A 20077-nucleotide genomic window follows, 5' to 3' on the forward strand; every position below is an offset into this window, starting at 1 on the left:
AGAGAGAAGAACCAAATTAACAAAATTAGAAATGAAAATGGAGAGATCACAACAGACAACACTGAAATACAAAGGATCATAAGAGACTACTACCAGCAGCTCTATGCCAATAAAATGGACAACTTGGAAGAAATGGACAAATTCTTAGAAAAGTATAACTTTCCAAAACTGAACCAGGAAGAAATAGAAGATCTTAACAGACCCATCACAAGCAAGGAAATCGAAACTGTCATCAAAAATCTTCCAGCAAACAAAAGCCCAGGACCAGATGGCTTCACAGCTGAATTCTACCAAAAATTTAGAGAAGAGCTAACACCTATCTTACTCAAACTCTTCCAGAAAATTGCAGAGGAAGGTAAGCTTCCAAACTCATTCTATGAGGCCACCATCACCCTAATTCCAAAACCAGACAAAGATGCCACAAAAAAAGAAAACTACAGGCCAATATCACTGATGAACATAGATGCAAAAATCCTTAACAAAATTCTAGCAAACAGAATCCAACAACATATTAAAAAAATCATACACCATGACCAAGTGGGCTTTATCCCAGGAATGCAAGGATTCTTTAATATCCGCAAATCAATCAATGTAATACACCACATTAACAAATTGAAAGATAAAAACCATATGATTATCTCAATAGATGCAGAGAAAGCCTTTGACAAAATTCAACACTCATTTATGATTAAAACTCTCCAGAAAGCAGGAATAGAAGGAACATACCTCAACATAATAAAAGCTATATATGACAAACCCACAGCAAGCATCACCCTCAATGGTGAAAAATTGAAAGCATTTCCCTTGAAATCAGGAACAAGACAAGGGTGCCCACTCTCACCACTACTATTCAACATAGTGTTGGAAGTTCTGGCCACAGCAATCAGAGCAGAAAAAGAAGTAAAAGGAATCCAGATAGGAAAAGAAGAAGTGAAACTCTCACTGTTTGCAGATGACATGATCCTCTATATAGAAAACCCTAAAGACTCTACCAGAAAATTACTAGAGCTAATCAATGAATATAGTAAAGTTGCAGGATATAAAATTAACACACACAGAAATCCCTTGCATTCCTATATACTAACAATGAAAAAACAGAAAGAGAAATTAAGGAAACAATTCCATTCACCATTGCAACAAAAAGAATAAAATACTTAGGAGTATATCTACCTAAAGAAACAAAAGACCTATACATAGAAAACTATAAAACACTGATGAAAGAAATCAAAGAGGACACAAACAGATGGAGAAACATACCGTGTTCATGGATTGGAAGAATCAATATTGTCAAAATGGCTATTCTACCCAAAGCAATCTATAGATTCAATGCAATCCCTATCAAGCTACCAATGGTATTTTTCACAGAACTAGACCAAAGAATTTCACAATTTGTATGGAAATACAAAAAACCTCGAATAGCCCAAGTAATCTTGAGAAAGAAGAATGGAACTGGAGGAATCAACCTGCCTGACTTCAGACTCTACTACAAAGCCACAGTCATCAAGACAGTATGGTACTGGCACAAAGACAGAAATATAGATCAAAGGAACAGAATAGAAAGCCCAGAGATAAATCCACGAACCAATGGACACCTTATCTTTGACAAAGGACGCAAGGATATACAATGGAAAAAAGACAACCTCTTTAACAAGTGGTGCTGGGAAAACTGGTCAACCACTTGTAAAAGAATGAAACTAGAACACTTTCTAACACCATACACAAAAATAAACTCAAAATGGATTAAAGATCTAAATGTAAGACCAGAAACTATAAAACTCCTAGAGGAGAACATAGGCAAAACACTCTCCGACAGAAATCACAGCAAGATCCTCTATGACCCACCTCCCAGAATACTGGAAATAAAAGCAAAAATAAACAAATGGGACCTAATGAAACTTAAAAGCTTTTGCACTACAAAGGAAACTATAAGTAAGGTGAAAAGACAGCCCTCAGATTGGGAGAAAATAATAGCAAATGAAGAAACAGACAAAGGATTAATCTCAAAAATATACAAGCAACTCCTGCAGCTCAATTCCAGAAAAATAAATGACCCAATCAAAAAATGGGCCAAAGAACTAAACAGACATTTCTCCAAAGAAGACATACAGATGGCTAACAAACACATGAAAAGATGCTCAACATCACTCATTATTAGAGAAATGCAAATCAAAACCACAATGAGGTACCATTACACGCCAGTCAGGATGGCTGTTATCCAAAAGTCTCCAAGCAATAAATGCTGGAGAGGGTGTGGAGAAAAGGGAACCCTCTTACACTGTTGGTGGGAATGCAAACTAGTACAGCCGCTATTGAGAACAGTGTGGAGATTTCTTAAAAAACTGGAAATAGAACTGCCATATGACCCAGCAATCCCACTTCTGGGCATACACACTGAGGAAACCAGATCTGAAAGAGACACGTGCACCCCAATGTTCATCGCAGCACTGTTTATAATAGCCAGGACATGGAAGCAACCTAGATGCCCATCAGCAGATGAATGGATAAGGAAGCTGTGGTACATATACACCATGGAATATTACTCAGCTGTTAAAAAGAATTCATTTGAACCAGTCCTAATGAGATGGATGAAGCTGGAGCCCCTTATACAGAGTGAAGTAAGCCAGAAAGATAAAGAACATTACAGCATACTAACACATATATATGGAATTTAGAAAGATGGTAACGATAACCCTATATGCAAAACAGAAAAAGAGACACAGAAATACAGAACAGACTTTTGAACTCTGTGGGAGAATGTGAGGGTGGGATATTTCAAAAGAACAGCATGTATACTATCTATGGTGAAACAGATCACCAGCCCAGGTGGGATGCATGAGACAAGTGCTCCGGCCTGGTGCACTGGGAAGACCCAGAGGAATCAGGTGGAGAGGGAGGTGGGAGCGGGGATCAGGATGGGGAATACGTGTAAATCCATGGCTGATTCATATCAATGTATGACAAAACCCACTGAAATGTTGTGAAGTAATTAGCCTCCCACTAATAAAAAAAAAAAGAAAAAAAAATAATAAAATTGTAGGAGAAAGAGCACTGTAATGTAGAGAAATGGTAGATGTAAAGGATAGGGGGAAAAAACTGGTGAGCCTAGAGTTAAATTTATTCTTTAGTAAGTGAATCACTTATAATATCTAGGAATTAAATATAACCAGTAGAACCTGGAAATTGAACATCATAGTCCTCAGAGTAAAATAAAAATTATATTCTCAAACAGAGAAGTAACAACAGTGCCCATAGCCCAGTCTGGTTATAGAAGACATCAAAGACAGTCTTTATAGTCAGTCTTTCACCTCAGCTAAGCAGAGCATGATGCTCACAGCCTCCACAGAGCAAGAATTTCCCCGAGTTAGGCTTGTCTCAAAACCTAGGACATACCTAAATTCTTTGTATTTCATGTCTGGTCCTGGACATCAAATGTAAATAGCAGTGTAATGTTGTACTTTAATAGTGGATCTAGAATTGAGAATCTATTTACCAGCACACTCAAGATAGAAATCTGGTTCTCCCCATCAGGAACTGCTGAGTATCCTATAGCAGTATTTCTCAAACTAAGGTCTATGAATATTATTATTAAAGTCTTATGATATTTAAAAAAAAAATTTTACAACCATATTTTAAAAAAAGAAGTTTTAAGGATAGTCTGCATCTCTGGGATGACCCTGTGCAATTGTGTATTGCTTTACAATTTTTATGCAGTAGTTTGTATGTGCAACTAAATTTGTTGATTAACATCTAGGAAAGCTATAACTGGAAGGCTTCATATAAGCAAAGAGGTGGGAGAGACTAGCAACATCTCTGACTGTGCCAACTCATAACAATATACTAGAAATAAGTATGGTCTCAATTTTCCAAAAGGAGTTTCTGTACCCCTGATCCTTAGCAATAGTTGCATCAGATACTTACTTAATGAACATATCAGTTAGACTAGCTTTTTCTCCAAGTAATAAAGCTTTACACAATGGCCAAGTGATACATCTTTAATGTGCTGTTTCAAGACTACTCATTGGCAAAGATGAAGTTTGGCTTGCCTAAGTTCCAATCAGAGACATAAAGGTTCTAATATTGCTTGAATAACATACTACGTATACAGACATTTGCTGAGTAAGTATTATCAAAATCCAAATATAGAAAACAGATGAAACATGGAACCACAGTTAGGGTGACATCTTTCTGCTAAAATTCTATCAACACTATTTCAGCAAAGCAGTGTCACCCATCTCACTAAATCCATGTTGATTTAAACTCAATTATAATGTTCATCTGAACTGTAATGGTGTTGTCATATTTAATTTCTACATTTGTTTTGATTTTATTTAGCATAAGTTATAAGCATAAAATACATGTGTGCATACTAAGTAACATACTATGTGCATACCAAATAACATAAGTAATACAAGAAAAATGAGTAATTTAAGTAATATTGTAAGTTTCAGTCAATACAAGAAGTCCACAGCAGTTTTATTCTTCAAGAGGATAGGATACATCCCTCAACTTGAGGAACTCTGCTTCATGACATAGGTTAGCTTTATCTAGGATTTAAGAGAGAAATAGCATACTACTTTTTTATTTCAAATGAAGTTGTTCTGCATCCTTGCATCTGTTTTGTTTCCCAACTTCCAAACTCAAAGTGGCAGGCCATCTGGAGGTGGCCAGAAATGGACACCATCAGGAAAAGAAACCCCTTTTGTAACAGTAACTATACTGAATATAACTGCTATCATTTTTGTCTAAACTGTCAGTTTCTGTAGAGACAGGATGGCGTCAGAACCTGTCACAACTGGGACGCTTAATAAATGTTTGCAAAATGAAGGTCATTTTCTCAGCTCTTTTTACTCCAGTCTGGTTCAAACAAACGTGTCAGAACCGTGTCTTAATATAGCTACTTTAGCTATGTAAGAAATACTCTACAAGAAGAGGATAATTTTGTTGATGGATCATATAGTCACAATCTACTAGCAAGTATTGATATCCTTAGAGACTAACCTCTATAGAAGGCTCACTGAATGATAAGAAACAATTCTAAAATGATGTAAACAGTACATTCAAGTTTTCCAGAGAAAATAAAAACATGAGTAACTTTTATCTCCTTTCCATAAAAACCATTAACTATGAAATAATAAATTCCCCAAACAAGTCAAACCTTCAATATGGAATGAAAAAAGCAGTATATTCAAAGACAATATTTAAAATATCTATTTAAATATATTTTAAAAATCTACTTAGCCAGAAAAGATGAAAAAATTCCCTATTCTCCCCAACAAAAAAGAATATATTTTAAGAAAACAGATTTTTAAAAAATTCCTGGGTGGTACTAACCTGGAAGCCAGCACACATTCCTAGCTTCATTCTTAAGAACTGATGAAATACATCTGCAAAAATAAACAGCTTGAAAAAACTGAGCTTGCCCAAAGAAATTAATTAAAAAATAAACCCAAAAACTTGTCTTTGTCATTTCCTCAATACTTTAATAATGAGAAATCAAAGCATAATCAACATACACAATCACAATAGGGTATAAGGATACCATCTGACAAATGACTAATCCTATAAAATTTGATTTATGACATAGAGTATTGCTCAATACTATATGAAAGTCACATTTTTTTTTTTCTTTTTACTGTTCCCTGTAACTGGAATCTATAGCAAGACCTGAAAAAAAAAAAATCTCTTCTTCCCTTCCAAAGTCTAAACATAAATTCTTATCAGCAGGCTTCCTAATGAGTTAAGTCAATCACTAAGCCACTATTTCAATTTGTGTTTCTGCAGCAGAGAGGCTTTGGAGCTAAGAAAATCACTTCTGTTGTATCCTGCTATTTTGGACAAAAACTAATTTCCTGCCCAACCCTGGGAGTCACATGATTCCAAGCTAATGGAAAGTCTGCTTTCCATCATAAAATGAAAAGTCATGTAGAGATCAAGCTCCAACAATTAAAAAGATAGACACACGCTTAACTTCCATTCACTATCCTAAGATTTAATAAGAACATCATAGTATTCTCAGGGAAAAAGACTGTCATGTAAGTTGAAAATAAGAAGTCCAAGATTAGGAACAATATATTATTAACATCATGATCAGAACTGAAAGAGAAAGAAGAAAGGAGACAAAGAGAGATCCACTTTAGGACTACAGGAGATAAAAATAAAAGATTTTTAAGTGAATTGAACTACATAAGAGAAAGAAAAACTTAGAGACAAAAACAAACAAAAATATTAGAGGATGAATCCAACTAGACGACCTCCAACTGAATCATTCAAGGTCAGACAAAAAGCAAGCTTGACTTCTCTCCGAGTTGGAAGCATACACCAACCACAGGAGGAACATAGCTCAGAAGATACATTTTATGGATATGTGTGAGGTCCTGGAACATTTTGTGTTGTAACAATTTTAGGATTTCAGAAATTCCACAGGATAGCAAGTTTTCCAACCTTCTTTCTCTAATCCACATTTTGGCCACTATTCTAATTATGTGTTCAACAATGCCCAATTTTGCATGCACACAGAGAACTTGAAAGCTAAGCTTCAACGGACAAACTGAAATAAAACTATTATAGATTACCTCAAAAAATATTATGGAAAAAGTCCAAACTGAAAAGAAGGATGGTTTATAATCAACAAGGACATATTATACAGCACAGGGAACTTTATTCAATCTTCTGTAATAACGTATTTGGGAAAAGAATCTGAAAAAGGGAATGGATATAGATGTGTATAACTGAATCATTTTGTTGTATATCTGAAAGTAACACAATATTGTAAATCAATTATACTCCAATAGAAAATAAAAATTAAAAAAAAAGAAGGATGGCATGGTTTATGTTTTATGTCCCACCCACTCAACTTTGGAGTACTAAAATATACATTTGAATCTTTATTACTAGAGAGTTGTACTAAATTTTGAGTCCAAGCTACTCCAAAAATCCAGCTACTATTATCTTTAATTGTGATTCATACCTACATTGACAAAAATGTATGCAAGATGCTAGTGATGATTAATTTTATGTGCCAACATGGCTAGACTATGGTGCTCAGTTGTTTGGTTAAACACTCGACTAGATGTTGCTGTAAAGATTTTTAAGATTTGATTCCTATTTACGATCAGTTAACTTTAAGTAAAGCAAATTATCCTCCATAATGTGGGTGAACCACATTCGATCAGTTGAAGATGTTAGGAGCAAAGACTAAAGTTTCTGAGAGGAGGAATTCCACCTCCAGCCTGCGACTTAACTATTTTACCTGAATTGCCAGTCAGCCTGCCTGCCTTTCAGATTTCAGATTTGCCAGCTCCCACAATAATAAACCTCTTTCTCTTTTTCCATATATACACACACACACATGAATAACCATGTATGCTGTGTGCACTGTGTGTGTATACATATATTAGTATACCACATACACATACTATAGATTCTGCTTCTCTGGAGCACCCTGATTAATGCAAAGCCCAAAACCATAATAAAAAGTAAGTTTATTGCATTTACTCTAACATTATGCAGATTTTATAACTTGAGGAAAACACTGGCTATCAAACATACAAGATTTTCAAATCACTTGAATAACCTGTGTTAATATGGAGGAAGCCTCTGAATGTTCCCTCTATAGTGCATAACTTTCATTACACATACTAAGAGTTTAAAACAGATTGCACCCCCTACAGGGGAACATTTAGTTTGCATTTCCAAATTATATTTCAGAGTAAGTGAATTTCACTTAGTCTATAATTGTGGAAAAGATCACAAGAGGATTCAATTAAAGTAAAGTAAATGGACTGGTACACCTGTTTCAGGAAACAAAGACACACCAATACTACGGAGATTTTATACAATGCTAATGGGCAGCAGGTATAAATAAAGGATGTCATTTGTGAAAACTACAAGTCTGAGGTCTGTCAAAGCACAGAGGATAAACTATCTTGTTTTCAAAGTGCTGTTTAGTACATTCATTTTGAGCTAGACATAATAAAGGTAGAATTTACTAATTATACCTTTAGCAAAGTGACAGACAACTCTATTAGATGAAAACATATAATAACATGTTTGGGATATAAACATTTTATGAACATCACAAGTCTTGGGGGAAAAAAACTTTTTCATTGGGTAGGAAAACAATTCAAAGTCATTCTCTAAGCATAGCCAGCAATGATAGTAAATAACAGATCTAAACTGCAATTCATGACATGTGCCTCTAGTTCACAATATTATCCATCATAAATGTTTAAGAAAAATATTTGCAAGCAAATCAATTACAATGACATCTTGAGGCCAAGGTCCCAAACTTAAAAGCCAATGTCTTCAAGGAGAGGGGATTTGACAAAAATGTGGGAAGTGTCAGGTGTAAGAAAGGTATGGGGAGGGGGGCAGGGTTTGCATGTCCCATCAAAAGGTAAAGTTCTGGGACTTCCTTAATGGTCCAGTGGCTAAGACTCAGAGCTCCTAGTGCAGGGCGCCCAGGTTTGTCCCTGGGTCATGGAATGAGATTCCACATGCTGCAACTAAGTAAGACCTAGCACAGTCAAATAAATACTTTAAAAAAAAAAATAAAAGGTAAGCTTACATTAAAACAACACAACAGCTTTATTCTATCCCAACAGTATGCATCAGTCCCAGGTAAATTCAACAAACTGCTGCTACCTTGTGATACTTGAACTAGAGAATAGAAGTAAATTAGAAGAGTAAATACATGAATTAGTTAAAGAGAATATAACCGTAAATATCTAGAAAATTATCTTCTAAAAGGGAATTTGCTTGATTAGTACATTACTCATAGTTATTTATATGAATTGAACCCTAAAGTAAAGTCTGTATCACATGAAAGTTTCAAAATTAGCTGCAGGTGAGTATCCCTGATCCAGTTATGTGAGATACTTCAGTGATTCTGTACAGATAAAAGGCTCTAGTTAAACTTCAGGAACTCAAGGAGAATTTCGGAAAAGGGATTTAGGAAAGGAACGAAATTGTTTAGAAAAGACTACATAGAGGAGATACCTGGTGAGGGAAGTCTGAGTCCCTATAGGAAGGATGTTGAAGAGATGGATCTCCACCATTTCCTGACCCTTGCGTGAAGATGAAAGCATCTCACAGTGGCACCGTGGTGTGACAGCTGCCTGGCGTGCATACAGCTGTTAACTCAGGCCACCCCAAGAGAGTAGTGGAGGGTGGGTGTCTGGCAGGAATAGGTGTGGAAAAGAAGATGCATAACTGGTATCATAAGCGGACATGCAAAGGTTTTGTGAGAACCTAAGGACAAGAACAAACAGCAGTCCTCCCTGTCAAGAATGGAGGTTTCTGCCCCTCACATGGCCTATATGCTTCTCTCTGGCATTACCTCTTCAATGCTGACTAGTTCCTCCTGGTTCTTCATCTTGCCTTTGACTAAAATAGCCTCTTTACACCCTGATGTGTTTCATGGTTTTTGAGCTCAGTTCCTGTGGGTTATTGACAATATCCACTGTGGCCTGACAGACTTCACTCACCACACCTCTGCAGGTGTTAGGAAGTACACACTCCCTTGGCCTAAAGAAGCAAAGACACTTCTTAGACATCTAACCGACTACATAACAGCTCAAACTAGGGAAATCAGAATGGACAGAACATGCGCCTTCTACCAAGCCCAAGTCAATGCAAGAAAAATAACAGTTAAAGAAGAATGTTTAAGAGGATACCCAAAGAGAATTACTACAAAAAGTTTTGGAGGAGCTTAAAAAAAACATGAAAGCTGGGGTTAAAATTCCAGTAGAGGAAGAAAAATGGCTAGTGATGAAAATCAAACTAGTAAACTGGAAAATGAAGTAAAGGAACTATAATATAATAAAGCAAAAAATACAAAGAAATGTAAATTACTGGTAAAAATATGAGGCATTCAAGACAGATCCAGAAAGCCTAATATTGCAAATATTCAGAAAAAGCAAAAAGAATAGAAGCAATGATCAAATAGGAAAACTTCTGTGCTGAAGAAAGAATTGAATTTTCAGAGCAAAGGAGGTCACCAAATGCCAGGTATTTATAATGGGGGGCGGGGGAAGACACACAATTGACAAATTATGATGAAGTTTTTGTAGCTTAAGAGTAATAATCAAGTCATAAAGACAGCGAGAAAAGACTACCCACAAAGGTGAAAATAAACAGACTGGCACTGGATCTTTCATAAGCCACTCAGGAGCCTGAGAGATGTACATAGGTTTTAAAGAAAAAAGGACTGTATTCCAAGAACCCTATGTCCAGGAAAGATATAATCTATAACGCAAATGAAAAAATTGTCAGACTTATAAGGAAATTCACAAAACAAATTACTTTTTTTTTTTTTTTTTTAAGGAAAAAGCATTGCAAGAGTACTCTAAGCTGATTCATGTTGATGTCTGGCAGAAACCAACACAATTCTGTAAAGCAATTATCCTTCAATTAAAAAATAAATAAAAATTTTTAAAAAGACAAAACAGAGTACTATAGGTTCAATGTATTTTTAAATTTATTTATTTTCAATTGGAGGATAATTGTTTTATAGTATTGTGTTGGTTTCCACCATACACCAACATGAATTAGCCATAGGTATACGTATGTCCCCTCCCTCTTGAACCTCTCTCCCACCTCCCACCCCTTTCCACTCCTCTGCTGCTGCTAAGTCACCTCAGTCGTGTCCGACTCTGTGCGACCCCATCCCTGGGATTCTCCAGGCAAGAACACTGGAGTGGGTTGCCATTTCCTTTTCCAATGCATAAAAGTGAAAAGTGAAAGTGAAGTCGCTCAGTCATGTCTGACTCTTCGGAACCCAAGGACTGCAGCCTACCAGGCTCCTCCGTGCATGGGATTTTCCAGGCAGAGTACTGGAGTGGGGTGCCATTGCCTCCTCCGTCCCACTCCTCTAGGTTGTCACGAAGCCCTGGGTGTGAGTGCCCGTGCCGTACAGTAGATTTCCAATGGCTATCTAATTTTACATATGCTAATGTATATGTCTCAGTGCTACTTTCTCAGTTCCTTCCTCTTCTTCCCCTCTGGTGTCCACAAGTCTGTCCTCTACATCTGCATCTCCATTGCTGCCCTGCAGATAAAGAGCACCACTTGCTGCACTGCCCTGCACTACCATCTCTCTAGATGCTATATATATGCACTAATATATGATACTTGCTTTTCTCTTTCTTCCTTACTTCACTTGGTATCTAGGTTCATCCACCTCATTAGAACTGAGTCAACTGTATTCCTTTTTATGGCTGAGTAATATTCCATTATATATATGTACAACTTCTAAAATCAATGCAATACATTATATCAATAGAATATAGAAGAGAATATAGAAGGAAAACCAAAACACCTGACCAATTCAACAGACACAGAAAAACCACTGGACAAAATCTAGCACCCTTTCATGATTAAAAACCACAGCAACAAAACAGGAATAAAAAGGAGTCTTTTCAACCTTATGAAAGACGTTTATAAGAAACCCATAACTAACATTATTCTTAATGGTGAAAGATTTCCCCCTAAGATTAAGATTAAAAATAAGATGAGATATCTGCCCTCAGTACTATTTCTATTCAACCTTCTACTGTAGGTTCTAGTCAGGGCAATTAGGCAAGAGACAAAAATATAAGACACCCAGATTGATAGCTCAGTTGGTGAAGAATCAGCCTGCAATGCAGGAGACCCTGGTTCAATTCCTGGGTCAGGATGATCTGCTGGAGAAGGGATAGGCTACCCACTCCACTATTCTTGAGCTTTCCTTGTGGCTCAGCTGGTAAAGAATCTGCCTGCAATACAGGTGACCTGGGTTCGATCCCTGGGTTGGGAAGATTCTCTGGAGAAGGGAAAGGCTACCCACTCCAGTATTCTGGCCCAGAGAATTTCATGGACTCTATAGTCCATGAGGTCGCAAAGAGTCAGACACGACTGAGCAACTTTCACTTTCAGATTGGAAAGGAAGAAAGAAAACTATCTCTATTTGCAGATGACATGATTCTGTACATGGACAATCCTTAGAAATCCACTGAAAAACTATCAGAACCAATAATGGATTCAGCAAGGCTGCACAGTGCAAGATCAAATCCAAAAGTCAATTGTATTTCTGTATATTTGGCAATGAAAAAAATCTGAAAATAAAATTAAGAAAACAACCCTATTAACAATAGAACCAAAAGGAATAAAATACATAGGGATAAATTTAACAAAAGAAGCACAACACTATGCACTAAAAACTATAAAACATTGTTGAAAGAAATTAAAGAAGACCTAAATAAATGAAAAGAAATCCCATGGTTGTGAATTCCAAGACTTAATATTGTTAAGATGTCAACATTCCCAAATTGATCTACAGTTTTGGTAAAATCCCCATTAAAATTTCAATTTTATTTTTTTGCAGAAATGGACAACCTGGTCTTAAAATTCATATAGAATTGCAAGAAACTACAAATAGCCAAAAACATCTTCAAAAAGAAGACTCAAGTTGGAGGTCTCACAGTTTCCAATTTCAAAACTTACTATAACCAGTAATTTAAACTGTGTGGTACTGGCATATGAACAAATTATGGATCAATAGACTAGAACTGAGGGTTCAGAAATATGTCTATGTACCCATAGTGAATTGATTTTCTACAAGGGTATCAAGATTATTCAATGGGGAAAGAACAGTCTCTTTAACAAATGTTGCTAGGAAAACTGGATACCTAAGTGCAAAAGGATAAAGTTGGATCCCTAACCTTATACCATATGTAAAAAATAACTCAAAATGAATCAAAGACCTAAATATAAGAGCTCAACATATAAATGCTTAGAAAAGAAATAGGTGTAAATTTTCATGACTTTAGCTTAAGCAAGATTTCTAATATGTGACAACAAGAGCATTAGCAGAAGAAACATGAACATCATCAAAATAAAAGAATATTGTGCTACAAAGACACCATCAAGAAAAGGAATCCATAGGAGGGGAGAAAATATTTGCAAATTCTTTATCTGATAGGGGACTAATATGTAGGATGTAAAAAAAAAAAAAAAGAACTCTTACAACTCAACAATTAAAAAAGACAAATAACCTAAATGTTTTAAAGACAGTCAAGGGATTTGAACAGAAATTTCTCCTAAGAGTATATACAAATAGTTAATAAACACATGAAAAATATTCAACATCATTAATCATTGGGGAAAAGCAAATCAAAACCAAATGAGATATTACCACATGCTCACTAGGATGCCAAAATTAAAAAGACTGTAATAAGCATTAGTGAGGTTGTGGAGAAAAACTCTCATACACTGCTTTGTAAAACGGTACAGTCACTTTGGGAAACAGTTTGGCTAATCTTCAAAAAGTTCAACATAGAGTTACCAAAGGACCCAGAAATTTTAAGAAAAACATGTCCACATGAAACTATGTCACGAATGTTCATAACAACATTATTCATAATAGCCAAGAAGTGGAAACAATCTAAATGTCCAAGAAGTGATGAATGGGTAAACAAGATGTGGTATATTCATATGATGGAATATTATTCAGTCATAAAAAAGAATGAAGTATTCACACATGCCACAACATGGATATATCTTGGAAAACATTATACTAAGTGAAATAAGTCAGTTGCAAAGGACCACATATTGTAAGATATCATTTGTATGAACAGGCAAATCCATAGAGACAGAAAGTAGGTTAGTAGTTGCCAGAAGTTGGGGGTACAAGAGAAGGGGGAGTGACTTATATAATGGATATAAGGATTCTTTATGGGATGATGAAAATATTCGGCAAAAAGATAATGGTTGTACAATATTGTAAATATACTAAAAACCACTAAATTGCTCTCTGTAAATGGCAGAAGAGGACATCAGATTTGAAGCACAAAGAAGGATTTCAATGCATAGTTGCTGGCTTAAAGAGAGAGAGGGCCACAAGGTCCTCTGAGAGTTGAGAGTTAACCCCAGAAAATAGCCAGCAAGTAAGCAGAAACCTGGGCTTCCCTGGTGACTCAGGCAGTAAAGAATCTGTCTATAATGCAGGAGACCAGGGTTCAATCCCTGGGTTGGGAAGATCCGTTGGAGAACGGAATAGCAACCTACTTCAGTATTATTGCCTGGAGAATTCCATGGACAGAGGAGCCTGAGAGTCTACAGTCCGTGGGGTTGCAGAGTTGGACACGACTGAGTGACTAACATAGTAAACCTCAGTCCTACAACCACAGCAAACTGAATTCTGCCAATAACTCAAAAGTGCTTGGAGGTGGGTTTTTGACCAGCGCCTTCAGATGAGAACTCAGCCCATTCAACATCTTGTTTTCAGCTTTGCTTTACCCCAGTCAGAGAATTCAGTAATGCCATGTGTATGATCAGGCCACCCAAGATGGCTATTCTCCTGTTCTCTGTACATCTCCTACTTGACCAGTCCCTGCTCCACCTACCTCCTACTCACATGACTCACCTACCTTCTTAATCATAGGGCCTAGACAGTAAGTGTCTATACACTTGTCCCAGCCCCAGCTAGTAATTGTTCTAATCTGTAGATGAGAACTTCCCTATGATAGCTTATCAAAGGAGTGGTTAGGGGGATGTGCTCCTCTGGTTTCCCTGGTAACTGATGAGCCAGCCTGATAATGTCAATTCCCTCCTCCTTCCCCAATCCCCTCACCTCACATCCTGCCCACCATCTGCCACACAGGGTGGGGTATTGCTCTAGGACCTTGCTTCCCTCCATCCATTAGACCACTGATGTCTCTGTTGCTGATTCTGGGCTCTTTTCTCACTCTTGAGGCTGGGCAAGGACATGACTTGAAGGCCTGTGGGGTGCAGTCCAACACCATGTCAAACATCGGACTGTAACACTCAGTTAATAAATGGGTGTTGTTTCAAACCATTAATTTTGTCAGTCAGTTCAGTCGCTTAGTCCAACTCTTTGCCACCCCATGGACTGCAGCATGCCAGGCTTCCCTGTCCATCACCAACACCTAGAACTTGCTCAAACTCATGTCCATCGAGTCAGTGATGCCATCCAACCATCTCATCCTCTGGCATCCCCACTCCTCCTGCCTTCAATCTTTCCCAGCATCAGGGTCTTTTCTAATGAGTCAGTAATTAATTAACTTTGTAGTAATTAATAGAGGGTGTTATTTTAAGCTATTAATTTTGTAGTAATTTGTTACACAAGGATAGAAAACTAACACACTCCCCACAGAAAAAGTGGCTGGGTCTTTGTGAACACCGTTCACCACTTTTGTCAGTAAAGGCAAGGGGGTTTAATCCCCCTGGAGAAAACCAATGGGACAGTCAGTGGAAGGGTCTTCCCAGCTTCTCCCCAGCTTAGGGGATGGGGAGAGGGAAACCGTCTTGGAGATGCATTCCTCATGGTTCTTCAGAGGGTCCTCAGAGACACAGTGCCCCTGGCCCTATGGTAACAGAGCCCAATTCTACAGCAGCCTTTCACTGACTTTTCTTCCTTCCCTATTTCACTCCCTTCTCTATTATTCTGCTTCCTGGGATCACCTCCCAGATAAATGGTCCACACCCAAGCCTGGATTGCAGACTCTGCTCCCATGGGAATTAAGTTGTTGCAGAAGTCTCTAGATGGCTAAACATTCAGCCCCTTTTCTGCAGTAAGAGAACCCTAGTTTTACTTGACATGGCAATATGCCCAGCTAAAAGCATTTATTTACCACCCTTTCCTGTGACTAATGAAGCACAAGTCACTGAATGGAGCTCCTAAGAAATTGCTTTAAAGGCAGATGACCCAGTCAGGAAGCAGGTCTCTTTCCCTTCTTTCATCTTGCTGCCTGGACTGTGGATGCTAAAGCTGGAGCTGTGGAAGCCACCCTGCAACTATGAGGAGACATAGAGCATGAAGTCTGGATCCTTGTGACTAGAGAACTGCCACATGAGCCTTAACTGTATCCTCAGGACATCTCTTACATAAGAGAAAAACAAATCTGTGTTTTCTTTCAGCCAGTATGATTTGGGTTTTCTGTAACATACAGCTAAACCTATTCCTAACACTTACTCAAGAAATAAAATCTATGAACCACACGAAAGATGACTAAATGTCAAAGAAGATGTATGTTAGAAGCACTGAAGGAACGGACAACAGCAACTCCCAAAGGAACTAAGAAAGCTAACAGAAGAAATGCCAACTTGTAGAGTGATGCACACACTATTTTTTAAAATAAAAACCTGCCCCTGAAAATTTAATTAAAAACAAGAGAGTTATACAGTTTAGCCACTTTTGAGCTTTGAGGTCTCTAGTCTGATTTAGTTTTAGGTCCCCAAAATAAGCAAATGCATGTGGTTCTCTTTTCCTGCTTCCATTTGAATATTCATTATCAAGAAGCAAAAAACCTGAAATAGCTTTTAGAGTTTTCACTAGTGATACTGACTGAATATTTATACTTTAAGTAACATCACAGTCAGATGACCACCTACTGCATGGATAGCATTTTAATCAGGTGTAAAGGCATATAAAAGAAGAAGATAATTCATTCCTAACCCAAACAGTTTTCATATCTAACTAGGGACTGAGTCCTTTACCTGTGGAATCTGATTCTATCCCAGGAGATAGTGTCAGAATTGAGCTGAACTGTCAGACACCCTGTTGGTGTCTTTTCACTGTTATACAGTGTTCCCAAGGAAAATGCTGATGGGGTGAAGGATAATCTGTCTTGAGGATTATATACATATATCATGCCTATTTAAAACTCTGATTTTCAAATCTTTTTGAACAAAGTACAAATAAAATCAAGAGTGAATTATTTTACTCTATAATTTAAAACAAATTAAGTCAGCCATAAATCACAATATTTCTATTTTCTCCCAGTTCATAATGTCAACTACTTTCTAACATATTATTACTTTTGTATTTTTATTGTTTATATTTTGTATTATTATTTTTGTATTTGCAAATACAAAGAGAATATCCTAATTACAGAATACATAAATTGCTGCCATTATTCCACTAGAATGGGCTTTTTGTGTGATAATAGTTGTCAATCATTCCAGACTACCTTCCAGACAATATTGTAGGTTAAAAAATGTAAGGTTGATTTTTATCATTAGTATAAATTCACATAATTATTAAATGAAAATTTGACCTTTTAAGCAAAACAAGAATACACCTGAAAGAAAGCAAACAGAAAGAAAAGTTTTATTTTACCTTGAGCACTAATTGTGACTGTGTGCCAGATTCAGGAATTATGTACATGATTCAGACTCATGGTGGAGTCACCCCTGGGAGTTCATCTCAGTTCTACCATCTACAAGTGATGCCTGTCTCAAAAAGTTTCTTCCCCCTCCCTACACTTTAGTTTGCTCAACAGTTAAACTTTAATAATCACCATTTTACAGAGTTAGACTTGGAATTAAATGAGATAATAACTGTATTAATGTTTTAACAAATACATAAGCATTCAGCAAGTGGTACCTATTATTTCTACAGCTCCAATACTTTGGCCACCTGAATCAAAGAGCCCACTCATTGGAAAAGACCTGATGCTGGGAAAGACTGAAGGCAAAAGGCGAGGGGGCGGCAGAGAGTGAGATGGTTAGACAGCATCACAGACTCAATGGACATGAGTTTGCGCAAACTCCAGGAGACAGGGGAGGACAGAGGAGGCTGGCACGCTGCAGTCCATGGCATTGCAAAGAGCTTGACATGACTTTGCGACTGAACAACAATAAAATTTATCTTCTATGTTATAATAAAGCTTAAATGTGCATTATTTGATAAATGGAGAATGTAGACCTTATTTTCTTTAAAGGACAGCAAAGACCTCAATAGATTAAAACTTAAACCAAGTCCTTCAACCTGAAACCAAGTGTAGGTTATGGGAAAGGCTTTTTGTTTTCATGCCTAAGTCATATCTCTAATACTTTTATTCATAATATGGCCTAGTAATTGAAACCTAGATTTCTTCTTCCCTTTTAAAAAAATATTCTAAATCTCTATTTTTTGAAATAATAGGCAAATACAATGAATACAGTGGCAGCAAGGGTTTTTTATTAATAACACAACTTCCCAGGTTTTTGCTGGAGTTAGAACCTTATATCAATAAAACTGGGTATGTTATCTATATTTTTATTTGGAGCAATGCTCAGATTTTTGAATTTCACCAGAGCAGTAATATTTTTTAAAATTTTGAGACGTACCATAAGGTTGATAACATCTTATATTTCAGAAATATTTTAATTAAATAGAGATAGCAAGGATATTTTAAAATAGAGCAATAAAAACAGGAATACTAGGGAAAATTTTAAACTATAATCTCCTAACTAAAGCCTTTAATTAAAGAAAGAATAGTTCAACACTCTTAAGAGGAAAAACATACTTTCAGGTTAAGAAAAAATGTTCTTTCCCAAACAAGAATAGCTGGTCTCCCTATACTGATTTATATATGCTCTGTGTGTTTATGCTAATTTGCCTCATTTCTCCAAGGATTAGTTCTTGGATTTAAATTTGGGAATCTTCAATTCAAGTACTAACAAGATTTGACAAATTTAAGATCTTGTGTTTTTAACTGCACATGCCAGATACTATTAGCCAGAACGATTCCCAGCTCTCCTTGGAACCTACATTCTAGAGGGTAGAAATCAATATCAAACAAATTAACAAACATGTTCAAATATTGATTGGTGCTAAGAAGAAAAATGAAGCCAGTTAAGACACAGAGACACAGTGGAAGGAAATGTATTCAGAGAAATCTTCAACTAGGGCACATCCAAGTTGAGATTTTAATAAAATGAGGGAGTGAGTCATTTGGAAACCTGTGGGAATAGTGATGGTTTATAGTCATAAAGCATTTTCTCCTGTGCCAGTCAGTACCCTAACTGCTTTACACAGGTAGACTCATTTAATCCTCTTAACAATTGCATACAGGTACTATTATGATCCCTATTTTATAGATAAGGAAACTGAGGCTCAGAGAATTAAGGTAACTTGTGTAAGTCACACAGCTAGTAAATAGAAGGGCTGAATTGGGAACCCAGAGAGTCTGACTCCAAAATCTTGCTCTTAACCATCATATCACTATACTCTGCCTCTCAGGAACACGAGGGGCAAAGACCCTAGGGTGATAATGCATGTGTTTGGCATGCCCCAGAAACAGCAAGGAGAACCCAGTGTGGCTGGAGTTGGGGGGAACAAGAGAGACGGAAACACATCAGATCGGAGAGATGGTGGTACATGGAGGAGGGGACCAGTTTATGTGGGACTTTGAAGTACACTGTAAGGATTTGGGGTCTTATTCTGAGTGAGATGAGCAGTCACTGAACCATTTGGAGCAGAGGAGAATCAAGACCCAACTTGCATCTTACAAGGATCCTTTGGCTGCTATGCAGAGAGGAGACTATACTGACTGTGCTGTGCTGCGCTTAGTCGCTCAGTTGGGTCCGACTTTTTTGTGACCCCATGACTGTCGCCCGCAGGGTTCTCTGTCCATGGGGATTCTCCAGGCAAGAACACTGGAGTGCGTTGCCATGCCCCCTCCAGGGGATCTTCCCGACCCAGAGATGGAGCCCAGGTCTCCCGCATGGCAGGTGGATTCTGTACTGTCTGAGCAACCAGGGGAGCCCGACTGTATCGGGGACACAGATAAAAGCAGGAGCCAAATCTGACAGCTCTGCAATAATCCCAAAAGATAAGTGGTGGTTTGGACTTACGTGATCATTGAAGCGGGGGGAAGATTATGGATCTATTTTGAAAGAAGAGAATTTAGTGATGGATAGGAGATGGGAAGAGAAAGAAACAGAGGAGTCATGGATGACCAAGGTTGTGACCTGAGCAAGTAACTGTAAGAAAGGGGCTGGCACTGCATTTATAGGAAATACTGGTTAAGGAACAGGTTAAAGTGAAGATGCCGATTCCGGAGGTCAGAGTGGAGCCTGAGAATCTGCACTTCTAACATGTTACCAGGTGATGCGGATGCTGCTGTCCACGGACCACACTTGTGAACAACAAGGCTCTACACTTTGTTTTGTTAAACAATTTCTTCCTGATTTTAAGAAAAAAAAGTTCATCTTAAAAATATGAAAATTACCATAAAATAATTCTATACCTGGAAATACTGTTAATATTTAGATGTACGTCTTACCAGGTTTTTTTTAATATGTTTACATGTTT

The 20077-nt window shown here is 37.2% G+C and overlaps 1 protein-coding gene across 6 annotated transcripts in view; it reads right to left on the bottom strand.

Annotated features, from left to right (window-relative positions):
* Window positions 1-20077, bottom strand: part of ACYP2 (acylphosphatase 2) — a 179021-nt gene that overhangs the window by 98552 nt on the left and 60392 nt on the right. The window contains exons 4-5 of one of the 6 annotated variants that reach the window (XM_061155440.1): window positions 5332-5384; window positions 4027-4544 (exon numbers count right to left, since the gene is read on the bottom strand). The exons of the other annotated variants lie outside the window; for them this stretch is intronic. Of the exons in view, the coding sequence (XP_061011423.1) occupies window positions 4474-4544; window positions 5332-5384 (124 nt within the window). The 3' untranslated portion in view covers window positions 4027-4473. Of the gene's footprint in view, window positions 1-4026; window positions 4545-5331; window positions 5385-20077 lie in introns of those variants that run through there. 6 annotated transcript variants of the gene reach the window in all.

Source organism: Dama dama, chromosome 11, assembly GCF_033118175.1.
Source record: "Dama dama isolate Ldn47 chromosome 11, ASM3311817v1, whole genome shotgun sequence".
NCBI classification, from domain to species: Eukaryota; Metazoa; Chordata; class Mammalia; order Artiodactyla; family Cervidae; genus Dama; species Dama dama.